General features: G+C 37.1%; 1 protein-coding gene across 3 annotated transcripts in view; it reads right to left on the reverse strand.

The window, feature by feature from the left end:
- PCCA (propionyl-CoA carboxylase subunit alpha) overlaps positions 1–21,291 on the reverse strand; it is a 272,572-nt gene that overhangs the window by 183,639 nt on the left and 67,642 nt on the right. For 2 of the 3 annotated variants that reach the window (XR_008441592.1, XM_054004588.1), the window contains exons 7-8: positions 11,986–12,117; positions 5,375–5,411 (exon numbers count right to left, since the gene is read on the reverse strand). Coding sequence is in view for 2 of the 3 variants with exons in the window: in XM_054004588.1 (XP_053860563.1) it covers positions 5,375–5,411; positions 11,986–12,117 (169 nt within the window). In the remaining variant the exon portion in view is untranslated. Of the gene's footprint in view, positions 1–5,374; positions 5,412–11,985; positions 12,118–21,291 lie in introns of those variants that run through there. The other variant, XM_054004591.1, reaches the window with a different exon arrangement.

Raw genomic sequence — 21,291 nt, forward strand, 5'->3', positions numbered from 1 at the left:
AAATAATAATAGAGCAGCTCAAGATAAAATGTGCTGCTTAGATAAAATGTAATAGTATCAGAACACAGATTACTTTTGTTCACAATTAAAAAAAAGTATTCTTACCAAACCAACATGTAGTAAAAAAAAAAAAAAAAAAAAAACAACAAGGAGCATAAATCTGTCAGCATTATACATAACCGGCAATATCTTACTCATAGAGCAAGATACTGTAATAAGTATATGAGGCAGGATCTTCCTTTTCTGAAAGCTAGAAAATTACAGTAACAAAGAACACAGTTTAAATGCAGATTTAGTAATGATTGTTTATCTTTTAATACAAATCATTTCATTCAAAACAACTTCCTGAAACAATTCTGTCATACCAGAGAACTTCACCCTTCTCTACGTGAACATGCAGAAAACTAAAAATCGAGGATCTGATTAAAAGGCTTTTGACAGTTCTAGGATAGCAGAAAATTCTTAATGCCTTTGGTCTCCAGGATGTTTAATGAAAATCACAACATTAGGCAAATATGAGACCAGCTGATATTATCTGCCAAGAAGCATCTATCAGTCCTTGAGAACTGAAGATATATTCTATAAAAAGCTTTGATCTAGGGACAGAAAGAGACATTTGAATATGGTTCCTAGAAGTGGTCCAGACTACTGTCATATGTGTTATTGATATTTACAGTTTCTTTCTGGAATGTAGATCTACTCTTGCTGTGTCAAGTGACAGCAATACAATATTCCCACCTCCTCCTCATAGTGATCTAACTGAAAGAAGGTTCAGGAGAAGAAAATTAAAACCAGCAAGATCTGGAAAACCTTGGTTTTCTTAAAAAGTCTGAAATGGATAGCAAAAAAAAAAAAAAAAAAAGGCATGAGACAAGCATAAGAAACAGTAGTGTTGATTGGAAGGCAGAAAAGCAGCAACAATACACAAGAACATTAAATTAACAAAGAGACAGGAAAAAAAAAATCAATAAAATAGTTTCCAACTTAACACATTATTAGACTGTGAAACCCCAGGCTGTAAAGCATTCACGTGGCTGAAAGCTGTAGAGAGGTCATAGTTAAGCATACATAAAGCACAAACCAAACTCCTATAGGCATGGATTACCAAAAGGCTATAAATCTCCATGCCCTGGAGTCTAAAGTAGTCTCTTGTTACAACATATAAGGTTAAAACCAAACAGAGACATGCAAATAACCTTTCTAGAGTCTCTCTTAGGTTTTCTTATGAAATATTGAATACTGCCCATAGAAGGATACAGAATAAGACACAGAGTAACAATGACCCTGATCCAGGCTTCTACAATCCCAGATATTAAAGGGTAAAGTCAAAATAATTCTAGATTACATGCAGCAACAGTGAAGTTGAATTTTCATTAAATGCAGTATATGCAACACCTAGACAAGAGCATTTTATTGATGCTGTAGGTGCATCTCCAGATCCCTGGCAGCTGCCAGGCTCCTACACAAGTCACTGAATATCTTGAAATAAAGCTAAAAGTACATCTTGTATAACTTCCATGCAAGAAATGAAATTTTACTGGGCAACACCAGTGAATCTCTGGCAATACTATCACCATCTGGAGACCCTGTCCAACCCAAAAAGCTGCAGGAGTGAAATTTTAAAACAAGCATTGTTTTAAGCCTTACTATGGCAAAGGCACTAAGGCAATTTCCATCACTTAATCTATGTTATTCAGTGTTACATGTACTTGAAAAAATCATCATTAATTATGCTACCAATTTCAGTCTAACAATACCAGTCTTTTGAATGGTTTGCTGATTTTAATTCTGTAAGCAGAATCTAGTCCTAATTTACTGTTCTTTACTTTCCAAAGCAAAACAGGCATATCGAAAATGAGCCTTGTTAAGTCTTTGTATGCTTCAAAATGTAATTCATCTATCACAACTCACAAGGTTAAGTTATCAGTATACATGGGTCACTAGTATCATTCACCAAGTGTAGCACCACTTTGCTTCCACTCCCTCCCACCTTTTATATATAGTGATTATATGTCAGCCATGCTTGTAGGCAAGGCAGTTAAAGACTCCTAAGAGCCACTATGCAAGTAAAAACAAAATAGGTTTTAAAAAAAATTAAGTAAGGTCTGTTTTGAAAAAACACATACAGCTTTTCTGGTTGAGAAGGAAAAATTGCAACAGACCTCTACATGTTAGCACGTAAATTAGCCAGGGTACTGGAGCTTTTGCTCAAACATAAGGTTACACACTGCTCGCTCTTGGGGACCTAAGCTGAACTAAGCTATAGAGCAGCTCTTTAGCCAATACCAAGATTGAAAGGAAGGCCTTGTAAAATTTAAGTTTTGCATACATATTGGGTATAGGATACCAGGATCAGAATGCATTACTCAACACTCTCCACTTTTGTAGCAATCAAAATTGCTAAAGTATGTTCACATTGATTGGTTGGATTAGTTGTGGGAAGGGAGAGGCATGCAAACAATTTCTAACACCATTTGTAACTACCCACAACAAAAGCAATGAAAGACTCACAAAGCAGACACATTTTTGAGTAGATGTTTTCAATCCCTCCCTCAAATTAGATGCCACTTTATGTGAAATTAAAATTGCACGTGAGATTAAAAACTACTCTTGTTTTATAGTTTTCCAATCTTGTGACACCTCTTAAGGATGGAGTTAAAGATCTTAGGAGGCAAGAAAGCAAAAAGCAGTCAGACTTGAAAATCACTGCACCTACTTTTGCTGCTAAATAGGTACTCATAAATTAGAACTGCTTTGTTTCCAGGACAGATACTGTTCTGAGAATCTGAATGATAAAAGGAGTAAACTTCTGATGTTCCACAACTGTTCGCTCCCACCCTTTGCCACCACAGTTTTTAGATGTCATTTAACCATTTTTATAAAGTTGCAGGTACTAGATCACAGAACATATTGTGCAATATCAGTTTGAGCAATGTTGCATGTGGCGATACAAGATTCTTTTCAATATCCATTATTAAATGCTAGCACTAACTAAACCCACATCAAATGAAACATGACAAAAAAACATCTTGTTCATCTCTTCAGTTTTGTACAGACTTTCATTTTGTTTTAACTGACTGCACTTCATAACTGCTCAATCCTTTCAAATAGAGAAGTCAAACTTACTGGAGTTTCACTGATGCTTCAGAATTAAGAAGCCAACACTTCTTCATGTACAATCCTACAAACAGACCTAAAAGCAGCATGGGAAAAGGGCCAATGTAATTCAGAAAGGATCAGAAGAGCACAACAGCCCACACGAACAAATAGAGGAGACAGTAGAAAGGAGCCAATACAGCAATTTGTGCCTGACCTTCTTCCAATTTCTGATTTAACCTAGTTTCCCTGTCACATTCTCTATAAAATACAGGAAAACATCTCAAATCAGGGGCAAAAAGAAGGTTTCACTCCCACACCTAGAAAATGTGTATCCATAGATAATAGTCACTGAAACAGGTAAAGGCTGTGTTCTCAACCCTGAGGTGCCATGGTCCACTACTACTGGCTCTTTGGCCAAAACACAACAGGAAAAGCAGAAAAAACACAGGCAGCAAGAGAGCATCACACACAGTTCTACTGTTTTCAGTGCTGACCCACAGACATTTTTTTAAAGAATTACTTAAGCTTTCTTAGAAGACTGAAACACTAGATTAGTGAAATTAGAAACAATCTGAAAGTATTTCACTGCATATCAAGTGTTTTATATACAAGGACAAATACATTATATATATACACACAAGAGACTATAATTTCATTCTATCTTAGATCCTTTGAAATTAAAAACACTATGTTTAATTCTGGTCTGTGGTTACAATTAGACAGAAGATTAACCACAGAGTGAGCAACTTGTCAAACCATGAGTAGGGAAAAATCTAGAAGGGATATTTTTCTTTCACTACATGGCATCGTAGTACAAACCCTTCTTGTATCAAAACAGTTTAAGAATTTTCCATCTAAATAAAGCACCACCCAGCTGTCTGTAATTGACTTTATTATCACAGATTTAAGACTGCCTTGATATAATGACCTCCAAAGTGCTACTAATATCAAAGACAGGAACCAGTCAACAGAACACCAGAAGAACTCAGAAGAAAATTAAAAAAGAATGTATTTTAAAGGGTGTCTAGAAAGCCACTGCATGCCTTCTAACTTACATTCATCAAAACTGTTTAAGAAAATACCTGCAGGAAATCTTTAAAACACAAGAACAAGAAAGATTATTGAAGAGAAAGTGAACTGAAATAATGTCACATTACTATGTCTTTATGCAGGACTAAACCAAATTTTATTTACCATTCTCTTCTGAATGTTCCAGTTTGTTAATAGACTCTTTCTTTTGGTGAGGCTCCCATGACAGTGATCAGTTATCACTGGATTTCACAACAGGACACAAAGCCTGACTACTCACAGAAAGGCTGACTTCAATTGTATCAGCCTAAAAGTCAGACAAGCCTAGGCTGGGTTTCAGGGCAGTTAACCAGTGCAGGCTAAAAGCCCCAACTTAAACTGAAAGCGGAAAGATCTTACACTGCTTAGAAGTTATCTGTAGCAGTGCAACTCCCACTTTCTATCTGGCACATAAAGGCACAGCAATAGCTCTTGACACAGGTGAAAAGCTGTTTATCTACCTGTGATAAACCTTAATAGCTTCTCATGGTTGCAGTCTCAAAGGGAAAATTAAAGAAAAATCCCAAGAAAAATCCTATATCTTAATGCATTAGATTCTTCTTCTAGAAGCATTTAAAAACATGTGTTATTTCAAGCATATGGTTTAGCATTTTCACTAATATCAAGCTTTAGTAAATAAAAGCCAAAACTCATTAAACACATATTACACTTAACCTTCATCAAAATTAGTCCCAGACTCATTTGCTGGTTGCTCTTTTCACCATTCTGTAAGATACTCAGAAGCTGAATAGTGACTTTATTCCAGTAAGCACAGAAGGCTGGTGCTCTGGATCATATTCAAGCTAGCTGCAGTCCACACAGTGATGAAGAATGAAGACCATAATATCACTGGTATCAGTCTGCACATAAAGAGAAGCATACCACGTCTAACTTTTGACTATCATGTCCAATTGCAGATATACTTTCAGGTAACTCCTTTAGTGAGGTACTCATTACCGCATATTATATTCATTCCACAAATCATGGCTGCACTTGTTCTGTAAAGTCCAGTTTGAAAAGCTCAAATGTGATGATTTAAGAGACAGGGCGTTAATGCCTAGATTCCTCCACCCCATGGGCAACAGGGAACTTAAAAACTATTAAAACATTATTTGTTCTATAGGGATTACTTATTACACATTCAATTTAGTCAACCATGTCTGCTGAGAGGCACACAAATCCCACCATAGCTAATTTAAGAACTTACCAATTTCCCTTGCAATTCTGACAGCTTCATCTGCATCCTGTAAAAGCAGGAAATGAGACCCAACGTTAATCCCATCAGCCATTGCACTATGTCCTGAGGGCAGTCATATATTGCACTACTGTCTCCTCCGATTCATTTAATGTTTGATTTTACAACCTCCTGACCCTTTTCAGCCAGAGGAATGTAAAATTAATACCATAAGTGGAATGTAAATTCTACCTCATCATTAGTGCACTGAGAAACTCAAAGCAATGAGGAATCAGCTGACAGGAAACACAACCAGGATCGCAAAATTATTTTCTGCAGTTGTAGGAATTTAATGCTAGAATTTAGAAGTTTACAATCAATAATGGACCATAAATCAGATCGTTAAAGTTTGTCCACTACCAGCTTGTTTCTGTCTTCACAGGTATTCCTTGTGTTTTCCTGACTGCCGTCAGTAGGGGGAGTTGATTCTCTATTGTTTGCGAGTAATTCAAGTTCAGGAAAAAAAACCTTGTAGAACTTCTTCAAAGACAAATGAGTTTTGTTTACTCAAGAAAGAACACAAGCACTTCAGTTTTGAAAGTTCTGCATTCTGAAGACAAAATAAACCTTAAATGCATCATTTTAAACTGTATCTGAAAGGGGAAGATTCCCATAATTGTTTTCATTTAAGAGCTGCATAAGCCAACTTTACAAATCCTTTTGTTGATGCCACCTATTGCATCAGCTGTCTCATACTACTGTAGCCTGGTACAGAGAAAAGTCCTGGGAAACTCAGAGAATAAAAACCAGAATACTTGAATTACTTACATTTCAATAACCAAATCACTTCTCCTGCAGTAGTTAATTCTTGTTATTTCTACTGATAGCAGTATATTTCCATTATACAAAATTAGAAAGAAAAAGGGTTAAATTACAGTCGTACCTGTTAAGCTTGAAAATTCCATCCAAATTTGCTAATATTTATACTATCCCATGACATACATTAAAAAATTTGTATAGAAGGCAGTAATGTCTGGAAACCACCAGCTGCTAAGTGTGTCTGAAACTATGGGGGCTAACTTATGAACATTAAACTGAAACCTGATATTTTTAAAGCTTTCAAGGCAATCCATTTTAAAAGTACCCAGGTCAGAACTTTAAAAAAAAATACATAAGAAATGTTCATACCTGGTTCATTTATGTCCGATAATAAAACAAAATCCTCTTTAAAAGTCTTCAGTACCTAGTAACAGCCCCATGAAGAATAAGAGGGCTGGCAGGGGAAGTTGTCAGAAAATTTAATTTCCTTTCATTAGCTAGTCTGCTCCACAAATCGGTGCTTGTTAAGTTCAAAGCAGTCCTGAAAGCAACATCAGTTTTAAGTCTTTTTACTCCAGTCACATCTGTTAATGAGATTTTTCCAAATAACAATTGTTTTTAACTCAAGAGATAAATCTAGCCAAAAAAAAAAAAAAACTGCCCCTCACACCCCCCCCCAAAAAAAAACCTCAAGAGTTTACTGTTTTATTACACCTTGCTGCTTTCCATGACCCTGCACCCTCCAAATTTTAGCTTAAAGGGATAAAATGCATGAAAAGGGTCATTTAAGAATGTTAGTGGTTTCCACACATTGAGTTTGAAGGTTCTTTGTTCCTGCCTGTGACAGTTATGCGAGAATACTTCCCCTTAATAGCCTCTCTGTCAGGAAGTGTTAAACCTGCCAAATGCAGACAATTAGAGCCTCTTGAACAAAATGCAGGAAGAGTGATGACTGATGAAGAACCACGATTATAGTTGAGAAGGAAACTTTTACATTTCTTTTCTCTTGCAAATTCCCCCACATATTTGCAAAATAGAATTAAGGGGGGGGGAAGCAAACAGGGTAATCTTTTTTCACTTAGTTACCTGCAAACAAGTGGCTAGCTGATACAGTGTAGTCCACAGGAAGACAAGCTGCAAATCATTATAGAGGAACTTTTCACCGCCACTGAAGTTTTACACATGCATACAACAACTTTAAGTAACAACTGACTGGTATCTGCAGCACTAATTGTCTTAGTTCTGGCTTGAAAAGACTTTAGTCATCTGCCCAGCACAGTTATTAATTTAGACTGTGTCAACATCTGTTTCTTTTACAGTTCTAGCATATTAGAACCCAAACTCTAAGATATGAGAAAAAAAATTAAAATCCATGCATACTCCAATTTTCGCTTTCAAAGAGCATTTCTGAACCAGAAAACAAAAATATGCTGTGATTTAAAGAGGAAAACTAACAAAAACCCAAGAAATTTACATATTGCAATCTCTGGTAAGTCTTTCGATTTTTTTCCATAAGAAGGTTTATTGAATATACGTTTAAAATATCGTGAATTTCACTTGCTGATTACATAAATACAGAAGCAGTTTGAGTAATCGAGAAAAGTTAGGACAGTTATTTTAGCTTTTTGGTACATAAAACTTATGACAGATACACAATATTTGCACAAGAGGGGCAAAAAAGCAAATGTTATTATACTGCCTAACACACATGTCCATATGTGCAAAATATACAAAACCACACTGGTACTAAAAACACTAAATTATTTTTTAAAAGCAAAAGTCCTCAATGATTTACTGCTATTTCTTCCAAAAGCACATTAGCTACACTACTATTTCCCCAAAATAAACTGGAAACTGTAAAGAAATATATAATTTTAGCACCACCTTTTATTGTACAAATAAAAATGTTCAAGTAATGGTAGAAGTTAATAAAAGTCCTAAGAGTTATAAAATTATGTCACAGTGTTTTCACAAATAGGTGATTCCATTAAGTTAAAGAGACATAAAATACTCCTTTAGCATAAGAATTCCTAACCTCCTACTTCCATGTACATGCCTCTCAACCAGGTACCAGCAGGTGGAGACAGAAAAACAAAACTGTCTTGATGTAGGGGAATGCCAGGGTAAAACAGATTAATTAACTCCTAGAACTGTGAAACATTGTATTAATTATTAAGAACTGCATGATGGTTTCATGGCTGAGGGTGTTAACCTTCAAGAACCTCCAGTTCATATCCAGTCTCTAACAACTTCTCCAACAGTGATCAGTCAATCCTAATGTCAATATCTCAGTGCAAAAATGCATCTAAAACAGCTACCCAAAACTTAACTACAGTAAATTCAGAGCCTTGCTGAAGACCTCTAATGTGTTTACTGACATCAGTGAAACTAAGTAGACACAGACATTATTCTTCTGTGTCTACATCCAGCTGTGTTCTACCAGCCATAAAATCAAACTGGCTGTATATGGTGAAACAATACATTCCTTGCCATTCCTTTGCCAGTTTTTCACCACAGCATGTTCTTATGCTCATTACTAAGCCTCCATTTTCTAGTCTCTTACTCTCCTTTAGTTGTTTACAGTCTATACATCATCTCAGCCCTAACTTTAGTATAGCCATTGCTCACATGGATTAATGCTAATTCTTTTGAGTAAAACTGTTTACGACTACATCTCCCAACTGGGTTTTATAAAACTAATTCTAATTACACATTTTGAAATTGATTACTTTTTAATGCTTTTGTTGGCTCTCTAGCTGACAGCACAAGACTCCAGTTCCTTATATGTTCAAACTGGATTTCTCAATTGTCCCAGCCAATTGAGAAACTGAACCAGGGATGAGAAGAAAATCACTTTGTCAAACTGCTCTCTCCATTCCATCTTTCCACTCTCAGTTTCATATTTGCTAGAGCATTTGCCAGTACAACAGTTAGCTGTGTCTGATGCCAAGCATCCTCCTCTTCAATCCTTCCAGCTTTAAGTATACTGTTGAAGGGCTTCTTTCTTTTCTTTTCAATTTAATTACTACTCACTGGGAATTTTTCTGCATGCAACTTCTCCAAGATGTTATTACAAAACCTTAGCAGTGTCTCCTATGTGTAAGTATTAAGCAACATAACAGAGGAAAAATATCCTTTATTCGTGAAGGACCTAAGTATCTGCAGCACTATTTAACAAGGATAAAGACAACTCTTCTAGTAACAAAGATTTTCAGTGCAGTCCTGAGTTGAATAATGAAGTACTAGAAGTTGTTGCTCTGTGTTTGCTTTAACTATTCATCCACAAAGAATACATGCAACGGATCTGTCTTAATTTCTAGCATCGTCAGAGGCATAAATGTAGTTTTCCTCTAGCTTTACTGAAGTCCACTTTAAAGTTGAAGCCACCTCTAACCACCCTAAGCATCAAGCAGACACTCAGCTCCTTCCTACGACCTTTAAATTTTTTATTTCTTAGGAAAAAGAGCCCTCAATGATTTTGAAAGCTTTATAACTGTGACTAAAATAGGTCTCCCACAGAATGGCAGACATCCTGACCAGTCTCCAGTTCCTTGCGTGTTGCTGTTCTGATTAGAGCTGGTATCATGTAGCTTTACCCTTCCTATCTTAGTCTGAATTTGCAAAGTAGTATATCAAGCTCTAACCAAAGATCAGGCATCCTGTATGACCTAATTATTTGAGTATTCATTTGAGCAAAAGACATTGTCACAGGAAGGAAATCAGAGAACAAACACAGGCACATATTTAGATCCATAGCAAGAATGACACTATCAATTATCAGAAGCTTTATTTCCTGTAATTGGTAATCAAAGCACTGGTTAGCCTAAAATTTGCAACTCCACTTTTTGATGGAGACTGCAATGTGGTAATGTCTGTGGACTTTCTTTTTTCTTATTTGGTGGGCACATTGCAGGTTTGGGTTTGGGTTTTTTTTTTAGATATGTACTCTTTTTCATCAACACTCTTCAGATAATCAGGTATGTGAAACTGGTATGACACGGACACTTCGGGATTAAGCAACTACCATATAGTTCCATTCAATAGCAGAGGACTGGAGTTGTCAACTCAGGCCTACATTCCAGTTCATTTGGTTTTAAGGGTATTGTTGCATATAGCCCATTGCCAACCACACCACTTAGGTTTCCTTTTTGTATCAGGAACTTCAGATAATTGTCAAAAACAGTGCAACTCAAGGTCTACAAAACAAGCGCATACAGGAAAGCAGCTTAGCTGCACTGGTTATAGGTCTGTTCATTAACCATTATCGTACTTTGTCAGATTTGGTTTTTTTATTAGCAGAATAACAGACCCTTACATAATTTAACTTGATACAATGAGAAAACCAGCATTTTGAGTATTTAATTCTGCATTAGAGAACGCTTTGTGGTGTTCAAATGATTCATTCATTTGAGTTCAAAAGTTATTGAAAAGTTCAAAAATTCATTCAAAAGTTATATCCTAGCTAGATGCTTTTCTGGAAATTATTTTCAAGATTCCTAGAAGAACATACAGGATATCAGAACAGAGAATGTTATGCCCAATAGCTTGGCTGCTGTTAAATCTTACGAGTGCTAAAGGACCACATACACAACGGACTGCTAGAACATACAACAAAAACCTGAAACTTGCCAATTTGCCACTCCCAGACTTCAGCATGGCCATGAATGCCAGTCCAAAACTCATATGGAATCCTCCAGAAGAAAAAGGAGTCTTTGCACTTTTACCTGTTGCAGCATTATTCTGCTACCAGCCATTACAAACATCATGCATTTCCATCACAAAGTACTGAAAAACTCTCTTGGGCATTTTGACCTCAGCTATTTTGTGATTTTATCATTCCCTCTCACTAGTCAAGTCCTCCAGGCAGCCTCACTGGACCAGGTCATTTTGCGGAGCCTGAGCCCCTTTGTACTCTATTTACCTTTCACTTTTAGTCGGGTTTTGGGGGGTGATTTGTCTCTTAACAGAGTTTAAAATCCAGCTTAGCTACTACACTCTTTTCCATGCAACTTCAAATTTTACTCAAACTTCATTTGAAAAAAATCTGATTTAACATGTAAAGCATAAAAATTTTCAACCCAGGAGGTCAACATTTTATAACATAACAAGTTTTAGTTTTATCCAATGAAGGTTTTAGAAGAGAAAAGCTTAACTACATTAACATAGACAATATATTAAGACAGAGGAAAGCTTGTAGGAGTCCAACACAATCACTATCACAGAAAATAAACAAAAATTAAGATATACCTTATTTAATCTTATAGACTATAAAGAAATAAGGTTTTTTTATGAAACTGTTGGAAGACAGTCCTTCTAAAACCACACAAAGAGAATTAGCTGTAGATTCTGATAAAGAGCCGTCAAATTCCTCCCCATCCCATCCTCCTCCTGAATTTTGCAACACATGGAAATATGCACCATCAGACCAGACCATAAAATGGAAACTTCACAGTTTAACAAACTTCACTTAACTCAGAGCTGTCAAGATCTTGGCCAACAAGAAGACCTGAGAAATGTAAAGATGTGCAAATAAGTCAAATTCACACCTGACATTTTACACATCTACCTGCCTTCATGTTAAATTTAAAGCAAAGTATTTTTAGAAACTCCACTGAAGAACTCCTAATACATCATTTATTATCAAGGACTTTCTCCTCTTCTCCAAAGTTCTCTTGTTAGTAAAAATCTGTACTTCATTTTTAATTACATTTTACTGAAAAAGAAGATGAAGTTATAATTAGATTCTGCATCAGACCTTCAATAGGTGTACTTTGATTTAGACACTGTTCCTACAGTGGGCAGACAGTAATTAAATGATTTCTCACCTTAACTACTCCATCAAAGCCAGGGATCGTGTTGACCTTTGCATTCTTGGCTAACAATTTGCTTTCAATCTTGTCTCCCATAGCTTGAATAGCATGTGTGTCAGGTCCAATGAAGGTGACACCTTCTGATGCCTGCAAAGACAATGAAGACAAAACTTTAGGAGACAAAAATAAAAATCAGCTTTTCCATACAAAGATATTACTATTAACTTTTTTCTCTTTTTGAGCTGACTAATGCAACAAGACTTATAAGGCAGTGATCTCTTTACATAACAACAGCGCAATATATAAATATTTCAGACAGTTCATTAAAAATGTGTATGACCTTGTGAAACTATGTATACACACAGATTCAAAGCCCTATAATTAGCATTTGTATAAATCAAAAGCCAGGCCAGAGAAAAATAGCTGCAAGTGGAAGTACTCCAGACTGAAAGTTAAAAATATCCCTTCAGAAAACAGACACTTGTTAATTCACCATTGAAATAACCAAAAGTGATTTACAAAGATGCACTTGCCAAATGATAACAGTTTAAAATTCTATTCAGTAGGCATTCCTAAAACCAAACCTCAATGAAACATCACAATGAAAATGCAGTCTTTAACTTAACATATATAAGACCTTGAAAATAAAGCAATAAGTGAAATAACATTTCCTGATTCTTTCAGGCAATTCTTCTCTAATAATGTGGAAAGAGGTTAACATAAAATGTTTTAATACTTCAACATCAATATGTAGGTAAAACATTGAACTGCAAGTTTCTTCCTCCTTTTTCTCTGTACCAACAATAGGCTTCAGTGAGGTTATTCAGATAGAGGCATTTTTTCAAACTTCTTCAGGTCAGTACTACATTAAGTTAAAGACAATTCTATCAGAACTGTTCCCTGAAAGTTACTGATGCAATAGCAAGTACACATGTGTTTCAGGTGACTTTATATCTTTTGTACTGGACAGGGAAAGAGAAGATGAAAGAGGGGTAAGGATGAAAAAAAAATTAATTTTTTTTTAAAAATCAAGCCTTGCACAATTTTTCCAAGTTACAATTATTTTCTTCTCCTCAGTTCTAAGCTATCTTTAAAATGTCTAAAAACAACTTGTTTCTAGCCAATGGGCAACTAACTTAATACCAATACTAACAAAATGGCAAACAGCAGTTTCTTATATCATAATTTATGCCTTAGTATTTTGTCTTTCTGACACATACTTATGCTACACAAACCATATAGTTACCATCATTAATGATAAAAAGTCACTTGTTGAAGCTTTGCATATTTATGTGATGGTACTACATGAGCCAATCCCAGAACATAGGAAAAATATGTTTAAATTGGGAAACATCTTCCTATTTGTGATCTTATAAGAGCCAAGGGATCTCAACATACTCGGGGAGTCAGTGTTTGCACTGTCAGCAGCTTCCAGCAGGACCAGCGTAGCAGCAGCAGCTCTGTGTAGATTATTTCATACCATCCTAGCTAACAGGGTGCTAGAGATCATCCAGAAAAGATCAGGTGAGCATTACAGACACACGAGGAAGCTCAGTGCAAGGACACCCAAACCAAACGCAGAGCATCAGTTCTACTACAAAGGATTGTTAGCTTTGACTCACAATGAACCATCTGGGGGGTTTATCTCTGCCCACCTCTTCTCTACAGCATTGGGCTTCTTAGCTTAGCAACTCAGGAATTAACAACTTGATTAATAGCTGTGTTAGAAAGTTGGGAAGACTGTAATACAAAGAAGGAAGATACGGGAAGACCAGAACAAGGGTGCAGATCCATAATTATGTACTGCTCAGATCCTTTGGTACTTGAAGAAATTCACTTTTTAAAGGAGAAGGAAAACAAAGCAAGGAGTTGATGCATGAAACCACAGTGATACAAAGTTTGGCTGACTGTTTCAGAAAGAACCTGAAAACTCATACTTCTCTCTTAATAATGGCAGAAATAGGTACCTGCGTACACCTAGAGGCAGGGCAGAGTTCTCTCATCAGACTGTAACCTAGTCTCAAAAAACCTTGTGGAAAAGGATCACTTACATACTTGACAAGCAGAGATGACACTGTCCGACTTGTATCACTTCTAACCTGGAAACACCTTATTTCCACAGTTTCTGCCACAATACTGGCATTTGCATCCTGACCAACACTATTTCAAATTTCACCATGTATTGCTTCCTCTCCTCACTTTCTTCTCAGAGTTTGCTATCAAAAACATGAGATCTCCAGAGGTCAAGATAGTGGGTTCAAAACTTTTGCTGCCATAATAGACATTCCCAGACTTGTAGCTTGCAGTCTACTTCCATGCTCTCATAGTATTTCTCTTCTCTCCTCAGTTCTGACAGAAAATGAAAAATCTTCATTCAAACTGGAGGTCACAGGGAAGGATAAAAATTACGTTGATGGCATCAGCAAGCATGCATCTTTCCAGCTAAATGCCATAGAGGACATCATGCTTGACCTACTGTCTCATCTCACTGATTTGTGGCATGGACTTCCATAGTGCCCAGTTCATTCCCTGCTCCTGTCCAGATAGCTGGATAAGAAGAGAACAGTACCATTCAGGAAAGATTCATGAACCACCTGAGAAGGAACACTGCAGGCCATTTCAAGAAATTAATCTCTGCATCCAATATGTTTCTTACATTAATCCTGTAGAGCTGTAATATTCCACATGGATACAGCCCATACTACTTACTAAAAATTAAGTACCAGATGATGTGCAGCAGATTCACATTACTCTAATGCAAATACCACCTGCTGCAACCTATATCTTTGTCTTTTTTTAATGTATACTTTTCATAGGTCAGAATTTACAAACTGCGCTTGTCTACATATGCAGCTTTTGGATTTAATTGCTTCAAACCTTTGTACCTTACACAGATCAGCTCTTCCATGGTGAACAAGCAGCAGCACAGTACAACCAGCTATTCCCGGATAGCATCAGTCAGCTGGGGCAGTCACCACAGCCAATTATTTCCCCATCAACAATCTGAAACTAAATAGTTTAACTCAATATGATATCAAAGGACACCTAAAAACATGTGATTCTACAACATCCATAAATTAAAAATAAGTTAACAAACCTAAGAGGTTCTGCTGGTTTCCAGGCAGTGTGTCTAACGATCTCTTACACAGGAAAGGTGTGCATTCTCTGACATGACTCGCAACTAACTTCAGTTAAGCACATAAAAAAAAGACTTTGTTAGCTTAAGGCACTACTAAATAAAGTCTTGGAAGTCTTGCTACAGTAATTTACTACCCCATCACTCAAAGATACTTGCTCAAGCCCTCTGCCAAAGCTCCTCTGCTCATCACCAGAAAAGTGCCCCAGCTTCTTCATTGCCCACACTCACATAAATGTATTAAACAATCCATTCAAAAGTCTACTGCCCAATACTGAAAATGCCAAAAACAGACCATAAAAAAGAATGCAGTGGCAACATCTTCAACTCCCACAAAGATTTACCAGTTTGTTCACACGCAGATTTGTCAGTGTGGCAGCAAGTACCAAAACCTCTGCGGTACATACACAAGCTTACACACTGCATATCAAACAAGTTCTTCCCAAACTTTTGTTACTCCTCCACACATCCAGCAGCATATTTCAGCCTTGAAGACTAATTATCTGGCTGCAGAAAATACATCCAAAGTTTCACCATAAACATGCACCAGCACTTTGTTTAGAAACATACCTGTGATATCTGTGTATCACTGCTCTACTTTGAACTATCAAAGGTACAGGCAAATAATAAGGAATATTTTATAGAGGAACAAGTTCATAATAAATTCAAACAATAAAGTTAATTTTTAGTTGTCTTAAGTAGCAGATATTGAAGAGTTTTACCCAACAGCCCACTATTTTTGAAAGCAGTAACAACAGGTCTGACAGTCATGCCATAAGAACCGTGAGCAGTTTATTCTCCCTCTCTTTTGGTTTGGTGGTTGGCTCTTTTTAAGCCAGACAAAAGCCTTAGTCTGCCCTCAGAGAATGCAGCTAATATAGCAAAAACTAAACACAATGTCAAAGTACAACAAGCAAAAGCAAGATTTGGAAAATACTTTTGAGAAATTCATGATTGATTTTGTGACCATCACAGTCACAGTCTGTCAAACATCTGGCTGCTCTGGGAACAGAGTGGGCCAAACCGACCTATGTTAGTGTAAGTCATCCTACCCTCAACATCTGGAAATGACCTGCCCATGTGACAAACTCCTGTGGACCTGCAGTAATTGAAGAGACAGTCTAGAAGGGGAGTTTCCTTTGTACCTCCTCCTGGAAATTATGAATGTAGATATTCACAATTACTGTATTAATACAGTCAGTAGAGGATTAAGTCTCAGTGACAGCCTAAGCAGAACTAAAGATAGAAAGCATGAAGGAGGGAAAACTGCATAAGCAACTTTTACACACATATACTTGGCAACATATACTCTTCTGTGGGCTTATGAATATGTGGCAAAGCAGCCAACTCACTGCCAGGCCTCCTGGAGCTACAGGAAATGATTGAACAGTTCCATCTCAGCTTTAGACAAAACAAGTGATACTAAAACTTATTCTCTGTCTTTTACTATGGTAGTTATGAACAATTAAACACAGATTTTGGTGTCTTCATTTAAGCCAAGACACTTGAATCTGCATGTAGTATCACCTTAAGAGGAGCAGCTTCAACCAATAAGGAGATATGCCATGTACAAAAACAGTCCTATCAAGAATCTTGTGTTTTCTCTTTCAGGATCATTTGATGAGGGGATTTCTCCACTCACAGCATGCTGATGTGGGAAAACATACTCCAAGTGCCCAGCTGCTTCCAGGTGCAAGAGCCCCATTGTTATCTTAGCACACAAAAGCAGTGACAATAATGCAGGCTTTGTGCATATTCATTCCCTAGTACCTGAAATGACTAGTTTTAAGGAAGTATTTCCCATCTCTGAGGAAGAAATGGATGAAAGGCTAGAGCAATCTGAGAAGCATTTGTAGCTGTTCTGCTTTATTGAAAATAAACTTTTCTATGTAAACACAGAGCTGGTTTTAAACAAGTTCATGAAACTTACAGGAGAACCCAAACAATCTATTGCATGCTGCCATTGAATCATAGGTTCTCAAATTCAGACTTACATATGACATTTTCAACTCAAGGGGACACCTAGGGAAGATAGTAACAGCCCTCAAGTGACTCAGGCAACTGACCAAGTTCCTCTTCCCTCATCTTCTCTCCTTCCCCTCCTACACATGCCTGCCCACAATCCTATCTATCCCCCTTCTCTAAAGGCACGCTTAAACACTCCTCAGCTGACTTAGCTGATCAACACGGTAGACAATGGCTATTTTTTTGTGTAAGAAATGTCTTCCATCACTTTAATGAGACAAAATGAGCTAAACAGAGAAGCTTAATGGACACTAAAGGAAGGACCACAAGCTGTTGGTGCATGAAACTGGGAACAGGAACTTTCTTTGGGAGGATGGCACATCCTCAAATTCTGAAGTGCTCCAGAGGGTGGCTGCATGCTGCCATACTGACCTGCTCCTCTTGTCAAATCTGCATTACTGTTTTAAGGTTTGTTTTAAAAATCAAACATGCTGCTTCTCTGAGGAACACTGTTTGAGTCACAGAATGGTTGAAGTTTGAAGCATCAAAGCCACTGCTAAAAACAACTCTGATATTGGTTTCAAGTATTCCAACAACTTAAGGGCAGAAGAGAAACAGAAACAAGATTCTGTGGCAGTGAGGTAACAGCAAAATCAGGTAGTGTGGGCAGCACAAGTTACTCGCAAATAAATTCTTCAGTAAGTGTGGTAAGATTATGAAGGAGGGTCCACAGACAAGAACTTCTGTAGAAACTTTATCATAGGTCTGGTTTTCAAAGGAGTTCTGTTTTAACCCTCAAGTTTTCTTCACAGGAGAAACTAGAAAAGGCTTCCATGAAATCCTTACATGCAGCTGATTACTTCTTTCATCATTGTATTCCCTCTTGCTACACAACCAGTCAAGGAGGCAGGCCCAAGGGAGAAGGGAATAGGCACAAGTAGTCAGGTATCCACAGCGTTCCAGAAAAATTGGGGTCATCAACAAATTCAACCTCCCACGTACAGTTCATAGATCACCAGAAAGACACAAACCTGAACATGCAGCTGCCTGCAGACACATACAAAGCAGAGCAGATAAGCAGCACACCTCAAAGATGACTGGAATAGACACCTGGGCTAAAAAGCCTCTAAGTCACATGAGCTAAATGCAGGGCTGAAAAGTTGAGCTGGCAGCAAAAGGAAGGTTCAACAGAGGTACAAACAACCAAGGGAAAAACCAAGCAGAACAGAAAAATCCAGATGAAACATCCAAAGACAGATAAGATTCAGGAGTACTACCAAGGAAAAAGCAGGGGGGAAACCCACAAACACTACCACCAACACAACACACTGACATCAGCTGGAAAAGGCAGGTACATAAAACATTTCAGAATTCAGGAACTGTCCATTCAACATTGGGAAGGAATTCCTCAAGGAAATCTACTATAAGAATATATAATAAGAAGCATGCATTCAATAATTTAGGAAATACTGAACTGGTAAAATGCTCTACAATACAATGTGGTGGACAGGAAAAAACATGCTGAAGCTTTCTGCTAGATGCACAGAAATGACCTATCAGCTCAAATGTTTGGGCCCTGTTGCTGCTGTCTTGAAGGCTCAGAATTAAGAGCATACGCAGGAGTGGCCAATGATTTGTGCGGGCATCAACCTGCAAATTCAGTACCAAAAAATAGAAAATTTCATCCTCTGCTGTTCATTTTTAAGCTGCAAAGGGCCTGAATCAGTAAAAAGCCTAGGTATTGTCATGGATCACCAAGAGCAGTAACTCTTCAGCACTTCAGTGAAGAAAAGTTTCTTCCAATCTTGTTTACAATGAAATAAGCAGAACTTCTGAAGACAAAGTATCTTTACAATGCACACACATTTACACAAACACACATGAGAGAAAAGACAACACATATAAGTAGCATCCTTCATTAGAACAAATATTTTTACAAAATGAGCCATGCTGAAGTAAATTAAAGCCTTCTGTACAGGCTTATGGCCGAGTGAAGACGGTATGTGATGTAAGCAAAAGCATAGATATGCAAGAGGGAAGGGCTGTAGCATCCTACTGCTCTCTGACTACACCTGCCTTTGACTATTGGAGTTATTTCTGCAGAGGTTTGTCTTGTGTATTGTAAGAGGTTTTTGGAAGGAGATGGATTACTACAATCACCTTGAGCTGCCGAAGCACAAGGCAGGTACACTGTGACAAGAAGTAGCCTCAAAGACAACATATAAATTGGCAGTTGGAATAGTAACAGTGCCTGAGGCAACTTGCAGAGGAAGGTGGTAATAAGGAACTGTGCTGACCAGCCTGTCAGACCTCATGGCTTCTTCCAAATTCTCCTTCAAAATCAGAACTGTTACTTGGCTCCAAAACACACTGCAATGTAGAAGTCAGAAATCCCCAGACAAGGTATGCCACTACCTGTGACACTATACTGTGCCACCTTAAAAATCTGTACTCACTGTCTCAAACCGGAGTACGTACTGTAAGAGAAAGTCATACATTTGAAGTGTTACCTTTGCAAAGAAAAAGCTAGCAGGAAAAAAAAGACTTTACCTAAAATTGAACACAGCTGCAAGAAGTTTGTCTTACTTATTAAAACTGAATTTAAAGAACACTAAAGCATTTTCCAACCACACCTTAAGAAAAGAAGAAAATCAATGGGCAGCAATACCCAAAAAAAAAAAGAAAGAAAACTAGAATACACTCATTTACTTGAAAATAAGCTAATCGATGCCAGTTTCCATGTTTAACCTTTACCACGGGGAAAGAAACGTGTTTATATACTCCCTTTAAACTATCATTCTAAGAAATATTAACTGATTTATTTAACCCTGGTATGAATCTGTTAATGCCTGTCTCCATATTTTTAAATATGCAGAGGCATGAAAATTCATTAATCAATTACCAGTAGGGCCAGACAAACTTCTGCAGGGCCAAATGAAAATAAGTCTTATCCAGGTCCCAAACATGCCTTCTTTAAAGCAGGCTAGGAAAAGAATGCAGGGACAGCATATAGCTATATATAATATATAGAGAGATAGGCATAATTATGTTTTTTTAAATGTAGTATATGTATATTCAAATACTGGATGTGGAAAGAGAGGACTTCATTTGTTAGACCACTCTAAAGCTCAGCTTAAACAAAAGGCACAGTTGCCAAGCCAGTATAAACAATCTAAAGCAACTAAACTCCAGTGTTCAAAAAAGGTGTACACTACAGAAAAGGTACACAACCTTCTGCAAAAACACCAGGGAGTGGCCAGAATAACTCCAAATGGTCAGCACCACCTTAAGCACTAATGCTGCATGGAAAATCGTTTTTAAAATAAACTTTAAAGTCACCTCCTCTAATTCCACAGAAGTGGTAAATTTACAAAGTCAAAACTAAGAACCAGACTGATCTGTAGACAACGACCTTAACAACATCTAAGTTGTGAACTATTATTATCACAGATTATACGCACAAATGGTAAGTGTGCTTACATTTATGTAATTCTGCATTTTGAAATTAAAAACTCTCCTTTACTAAAAGTTCATAGTGTATATTGTAACTTCTAAGTGGAAGACATAGCTTCCAGTCATACCTTTCCAAGTGAAAAGAGGTAGTCAGCTTTTTCCAAGGGCTCAAAGCACAAGACACTGAGAACAAGTACTACCTCTGTGGCTCTATACTTACACGTTTTCACTTTGGATCTGATCAGCAACCTGAAGTCTTACTTGGTAATTTCACTTTGAAACTATTTAAGGATTTAGATGATCTATATATTATGTTTGTTCAGAACCTAAAAGCAATATTCAATTAACTGAGTTCAAAAGCATTTCTCACATACAGACTATAAAATTTGAACATACAGGAGTTTGCATGACATGCCACTGTAAGTGATTAATTACATCATCATATATGAAACACTACACAGACACCCCCCGAGGCACAGGAACTTAGCCCTGGTATGCTAGAAAGAGTTTTGAGTAGTCACCTATATCAGTAGTAAGGAATGCCCAGAAAATTTAGGGAGAAACAAACTAAACTTAAGAATTTTCCCTGGATGGTTTCCGTATTGCTTTTCTTCACTTCATGGCATTGAAACCACCCTTGATTTTTACATGACAAAAGAAATCTGTGGAACTAATCCTAGAAACCTCTTTCTGTTTCCTTGCTTAACACCTCCAGGCGACAGAGAAGACAAAATGCTTCATTTGCATCCTTAAACATTAGAAACTGC

Source organism: Vidua macroura, chromosome 2 (assembly GCF_024509145.1).
Source record: "Vidua macroura isolate BioBank_ID:100142 chromosome 2, ASM2450914v1, whole genome shotgun sequence".
Classification (NCBI taxonomy): Eukaryota; Metazoa; Chordata; class Aves; order Passeriformes; family Viduidae; genus Vidua; species Vidua macroura.